The 6,662-nt window shown below is 46.1% G+C and overlaps 1 protein-coding gene across 2 annotated transcripts in view; it reads right to left on the bottom strand.

The window, feature by feature from the left end:
* Positions 1 to 5,231: 5,231 nt before the first annotated feature.
* The window catches only part of EI24 (EI24 autophagy associated transmembrane protein), a 34,737-nt gene continuing 33,306 nt past the window's right edge, over positions 5,232 to 6,662 (bottom strand). For both annotated transcript variants that reach the window (XM_039496186.1, XM_039496185.1), the window contains exon 11: positions 5,232 to 6,360. In XM_039496186.1, coding sequence (XP_039352120.1) covers positions 6,198 to 6,360 — 163 coding nt within the window. In that variant the 3' untranslated portion in view covers positions 5,232 to 6,197. The remainder of the gene's footprint in view (positions 6,361 to 6,662) is intronic.

The following is a 6,662-nucleotide window of genomic DNA, read 5'->3' as shown; positions in this document are numbered from 1 at the left end:
AGTTAACACGGCTCCCAGGAAGTGGCCTGCCGCTCCTAGGCACATGGATGGCCAGGGAGGCTCTGCGTGCTGCCCTTATCCCTGCAGGCACCGTCCCCCCCCAGCAGGGCCGGCTCCAGCTTTTTTGCCACCCCAAGCAGCGAAGCGGGGTGGGGGGGGAGGGAGCTGTAATTGGCAGCAGTTCGATGGCAGCTCTACCGTGCCACTTTATTCTTTGGTGGTGGGTCCTTCCCTCCCAGAGGGACTGAGGGACCCGCTGCCCCTCTCCATTGGCTGCCCCAAGCACCTGCTTCCTGTGCTGGTGCCTGGAGGCGGCCCTGCCCCCCAGCTCCCATTGGTTGTGGTTCCCACACAATGGGAGCTGCTGAGCCTCCCTGGCCACCCATGTGGCCGCTTCCAGGAGCCACCTAGTGCAGGCAGGGAGCCTGCCTTAGCCCTGGCCCCTCAGTGCTGCTGACTAGACTTTTAATGGCCCAGTTGGCAGTGCCGACTGGAGTCACAAGGGTCCCTTTTCAACTGAGCGTTCTGGTCGAAAATCGGATGCCTGGCAACCCTAACCCAGAACCACCTCCCTGGGACTGTTCTGCTAGGCCTATGTGGGGCTGGCATCAGCACCTAGGCTCACTCCCCCCAGGGGGCTGTCTTGCTGTGTCCATACAGGCAAGGCATCTCTACACGAGTCTAGCATATCCCCAGCAGGGCTATTCTGCTGTGATTGTAAAGGCAAAAATCACCCCTGAACCAGATAGGTACATGAGTACAAAATCTGTGTGTAGCCCAAACCTGAGAGTTCCATGCCATGACCCCCAGCTTTATGCTTGCTGAACTCTTCCCTGTAACATCGAGGCACAGTCCTTAAGGTATTTCATGGGGGCTCTGGCTCTCCACCCCTCCCAGGGTAAAAGCTCTCCATGGTTTTCTTGGGTTAGGTGGTTGGTTTCTTTCTGGATTTATGTGGATTTGGGGGAAGAAGGGGGATTCGTTCCTTTCCAGCTTCAGGTTTCCTGCTGCAGAGGGAGCTGGACCCAACTGCGTATGCCAGGGTTTGTGCGTAAGCACAAAATCTTTTTTTCCAAAATTGGAGATAGTATAATAAACTAAAGCAGCATCACTGAAATTACTCACCAGAAAACAATGTCAACTTCGTTATCTTTTTCCATTCCCCCCGCCTTTCTCCTTACATTTCCAACCCATTCTCTCCATCTCCAGGCCATTTTCTTTTCCTTCTCGTGTGTGCTGTTTTCACTTGTTGCAGAGTGACTTTTCTGTCCAGTTGTTCCTTTCTACGAGGTTATACTGTCTCTTTCCCCTGACTCTCTCTCCTCAAATCTGGGTACACTTCCACCAAATTGTGGATGCAGTCAGTTGGAAAAGAGGGGGAACTCAAATGCCTGATGTAGTCATTCTGTATCTTTAAATAGATCTGATAGTCTATGGGCTATCTATTACTATGGATTAAATACAATTCTAGCAGCAGTAGTGGGACAACACTGAGTGACTATATGCTCACATAGCTCTCTGAGAAGAGGCTGGATTCCTGTAGGTTTGCATATTTCTCAGACTGAAGGGGAATTTTGGTGCGAGACTCCTCTGGAGTCCAGCATCTTCCCATCACAGCATGATGCAATGACTTTCTGGCAGCCTCAAAGTTATGTTGAGAGATGAGGAATATCTGTGAGAGATTGCCTCTTCTGTGAATCTCAGGATATCTCTCATCCACCTTGTCTCAGCCAAATTCTGCTCATTGTACTCCTATAACCAGTTCCATTGACTTCAGTGTGGCTGCCTGTGTGAGCAGGATTTGACCCGGAGCTTTAATCATGTTAAAGGTAACACTGCAATAATTACACAACCATTTGCAACCATCTAGTGGCCAGTGCTACCTCCTATTTTATGTGGCTCACACTGCAACATTCAGCTAGCTACAAAAGGAGGCCACATAAAGGTGAGTTAAGGTCATGGGTAGGGTTTGGAAAAGGGGCAGGAGAGTCTGCCCAAGGACATGGCACAGAAGTGGTAGAACCCCTCCCACCAAGCTACCTGCAAACATCTTTAGGTTACATATGTAACTGATGGGAGATTTAAGATCTGTAAGAGAATTAAATCCTACTTGCCTCACCATACTTTCCCTTCTCTGTCCCCAACTCATTTCAGTGGACAGGAGCTATGTGGCTGAGCATTTGTTCCACACTTGGCTTCTTGAAATCCTTACCCCTGGGATGGCTTAACTGAATCTCCTCATTCCATTTTATTTTTGACGGCCTAGGAAACATTCCCACATACTCGATGGCACAGCAGTGCCCATTCAAACCCACTGGCACCTCATGTTGTGCTGCTCCCTTCCTCACTGTTTGTCTTGCTCTGATTGCTATGGGAACAAACAGCAGCTAGGGTCCATTACCTTGTAACAATATCCAGAAACCCACCATCATCTCAGTGAAGGGCTTGGTTCATTCTTTGGAACCTGTGAATTCCACATTGTTCACCTCTAAATAATGCAGCACTGTGTAGTGTACTGCAACAGAAAGATGGGAGGCCCCCACTGACAGGCTAACGAAGGAGAAGCTTCTACTCCCTTTTCCTAGATAGGAAAGACCTGCTGGCAGTCAACAAGGCCACACAGAGGGAGAAGAATCCTACCCACTGTATGGGTTTGTAGCCTTTTGTACCTGGTTTGCTTAGGCAGGGAGGGGAAGCCTGGTAATGAGCTTGTCTGCTGAACTCCACTGCATTACTGCTGCCTGCCTCTTGTGTTTGCTGTAGCTCACTATGGAATTTGGCCTCCTCTGGCAATCAGCAGACCACAGCTGCGAGTAGCTCAAGCAGCACCGGTCATTTGATAGTGCATAGGTGAACATGAAATAGCAGGCCTTGTCTGGAACAGAGGTCTTTGTCTAGAAAACGGAGAGGCCAAACATGGTTGGAAAGCTATTAGGGTTAGAGGGAGGGAGCTGGCTGGTACACTTGCGAAAAAGCAGCAATACCTTCGCCTGTTCTATGTTTCATTAACTCTTCGAAACCCAGCTACTTATGCAGCCCAGACCACAATGAGGAGTATATTAGAACATGGATCAGAGGGGTAGCCGTGTTAGTCTGGATTTGTAAAAGCAGCAAATAGTCCTGTGGCACCTTATAGACTAACAGACATATTGGAGTATGAGCTTTCATGAGAGAATATCCACATGCATCCGACGAAGTGGGTATTCATCCATGAGAGCTCTTGCTCCAATACTTCTGTTAGTCTATAAGGTGCCACAGGACTCTTTGCTGCTTTTATTAGAACATGGAGTTTCCCTCAAATGACCCCTGTCACTTTCATAGCCTTCAATCACTATGCAGCTGATGGTGGCCAGACTTCAGCCCAGTACCATTGGCCAGGGAAGTCTTGCTACATCCTTCTAGCAAGAAGCATGTTTAAGCATGATAAACTAGAAAAGGTACGAGGTTACATGCCCAGTGTAACTCTCCTCCATGCTGTTTATTTCAGGTAAGGCATCATTAATTTATTATGTTAGCCCGAGAAGGGAGATTCCCATAGCCACGTTTATCTATCTATGTGTGCTCAAACAATAGATGTGGATAACAGATTGCATATTGGAGAAAGGCAGTAGCCCCTTCACAGTTAAATTTGGAACCAACTTCTGTTCCATTGCCCACTTTTAGCCCCAATATAACTTTGAATTAGAAAATTGCCATGTTTACTCAGAAAGCAACAAAAGTTTTTGCAAAGTTAGTCAAACTGGAGTTACAGGCCATTAAAGTTACCCTGATCTGAATGCTGAATTGTCTATCATTTGTCTTCCTCCCTTTGGCTTAAAACAAGCTCATTACTGCCCCTTCAAACTTTCCATGGAGTTACATCTCCTTGAAAACTCATGCACCTGCTGTAGTTAAGTATGTGCACATCTCTGAATTCCTGATAAGAACAGTATGGTTGCTTATTAAGTGGGCAATGTCAGATGTAGTGTCCAAAACGATTTCCTTGCTTTGAACCGCTTGATTTGTGTCAATAATGGAATAGGTTAATATAGTGTCATTTAACAACCTTAACTGCTGTTAAAACAAAGGTTTTGTTTGTACACAATCTCTTTCAAAAATGTTCATTTTCAAAATACTCTCATATGAATCTGCCCCTTCTCTTCCCTGTAGCTCAGGGGTTCTCAAACTGGGGGTTGGGACCCCTCAGGGGGTCGCGAGGTGATTACATGGGGGGTCACGAGCTGTCAACCTCCACCCCAAGCCCCGCTTTGCCGCCAGCATTTATAATGGTGTTAAATATATAAAAAAGTGTTTTTAATTTGTAAGGGGGGGGGGGTCGCACTCAGAGGCTTGCTGTGTGAAAGGGGTCGCCAGTACAAAAGTTTGAGAACCACTGGGCTAGCTTGCTCGAGAGAGTACGTAACACCCAGAAGTGGCGCTCTCTAGCATTGCTTTGAGAGTGCTTTGTAGCAAGCTGAGAGAGTCGTTTACATTATTTAGAGAGGCTTAAGGGAAGTTCAAATTCTATTTCCATTTGCCTCCAGGAGCAGGTTGTATTGAACTGTTTCCCCACATCTCCCCCACCTCCCTTCCCACATGTAGAGCCCTAAAGTCCCCGGATTGCAATTTAAGAATGGCCCAGCCACGGTAAAATGCAGTTTTTCCTTTTTAACATTAACTTCAGCGCTCAGACAGAACCCACTGCAATTTTTGATTTTTTGTTCATTTTCATTTAATATTTCAGTGTGAAAATACTAGAGAAAAGTTTATCTGTAGACCAACCTCAGTTCTGAAAAACCAAGGGCTTCTTGAATTTTACAGATTTTTTCTGCCAAACAGAAATTTTACATGCAAGAACACTGTCTAGAACCAGGATTGCTCACCCTCCCTTTGTGTATACAGAGTATATATATACACACACACACATACACAGAGAGACTTACACGCACACACATGAATTCACATATCCTGAGCTGACAAAGCAGTTTCACTGCAGCTACAACCAAGTAAGTGTACTTTGGCCAATACCATTCCACCTACCTGGGACAACAATTGCAGTAGAGATAGTGTTGCCCATGGCAACAGACTTGGAGCTTTTCATGTTAATTGAACAAGCTCTCTCTCTTCCCCAAGACGCACACTACCTACTTTAAGCAGGGCAATGGTGCAGCCCAGGTCTGTATGTTCTCCCATGAGTCCAGTGGAAACTGACTGTTCTCCCTTGTGTTGTCTGGATACAGTTTGGAACCTCATAATTTTGAATTATTTATTAAATACCGCCAGTATGCATGGTGTCTCCACGGAAAACTGGCAGACACTAATTTTCAAAAGCATCTGATTGCTGAGACAAAAAGATACATTAAAAAACCTCACAACCCAACTACAGAGTTAAAGTGTTTCAATAAGTTTCCATTTCAGTTCCTGACCTTGTTTATACAATTTCCCTTTGAAATTTCAGGAGCTTTCCCCAGCTCCAAACAGTATTTAAAAAACCCCCACCACATTCTGCTGTTTAGGTTAGGAATTTGCTTCATCCTGATGAAAGTCGATGCTCTCCAGTATATATACTGGATACAGAAAGGTGGCACTTGTCCAGGTCTTGTATTGAGGAAAGACCCAAAGTTTGCCAGTTGACAGAAAGAGCTTGACTGAAGCTCATTGGATAGTGGGCTGGGAGAGTCCCCTCTCTATATAAATTGATCTTGCCCCTAGATCAGCATGATCCAGTTTGTCTTCCAATTCTGCTTTTCAGTACAGCAGGAATTACAAAAACCTGACCTGAGATACAATATACAAAGAACTATAATCACTGAGGAATCCAACAGTTGTGGCGCAATCTACTTTAGAGACTCCCATCAGCTCCAAAAAGCTACAGCAAAACGTGGATTACAAAACCATTTTTCCTGGGGTATCGAGGGAAATGGCACAGGAAAAGAGTATACAAAACAGTACAGGCACAGGTCTGTTACACTCTATAAAACAAGCACAGAGACCCGGCGTTTTAAAACTCACGAAGGTGTTAAAAATCCAGACTTTTCCAGAGATTTCCATCCACGCTCTCAATGTGACACAAAACCAATGTCCAAGTGGCGCTTACAATGGTGATTAGTGAGGAAATGCACAAGCCCCTTGGCAGAATGGGTCCTGCCCTTCCCTAGGTCACAGGGGCACATGTAGCAGCCAAGGATGACACACACACACACCCCTTTGGTTGTGGTTCAGTGCCTCAAAGCAGCCTTCTGTTTGGCAGGGGATGAGTGAGGAGAGGGCAGTCTATCTACTGAGGAGGAGCTGCTCAGGGTGGACTGAAGGTAAACTGTCTTGTGGAAGAGTCTGTTGCTGAGGAAAACCACCAAGGAGAAGAGACGCAGCTGGAAATGGCTGAAACACAGAACAAATGCTGTGAGTTCCCATCCCAAAGTCTCAATTGGTGTCTCTTGCACACGCGCGGGCGCACACAAACACATTAATATAATAGTGCAGCAAGAAGCTCCCTTTGTCCATTTTTATATTTTGCTTAGTATATTCTAGGATAATGAGTGTCACAGATTAGTAGATACACTCTACAGTGGCAGGCACAGTTGTCATACCCACCCCCCAGGAAATGCAGGATGCCCATTCCACCCTTGTATCTACACAGGGAAGACAAAGCAGACCCAATTATTCCAACCCTGGGGTTAAGT

The sequence above is a fragment of the Mauremys reevesii genome, linkage group 12 (assembly GCF_016161935.1).
Source record: "Mauremys reevesii isolate NIE-2019 linkage group 12, ASM1616193v1, whole genome shotgun sequence".
Classification (NCBI taxonomy): domain Eukaryota; kingdom Metazoa; phylum Chordata; order Testudines; family Geoemydidae; genus Mauremys; species Mauremys reevesii.
Note: the sequence above shows the minus strand (reverse complement) of the source record. Positions and strands in the feature narration are given on the sequence as shown.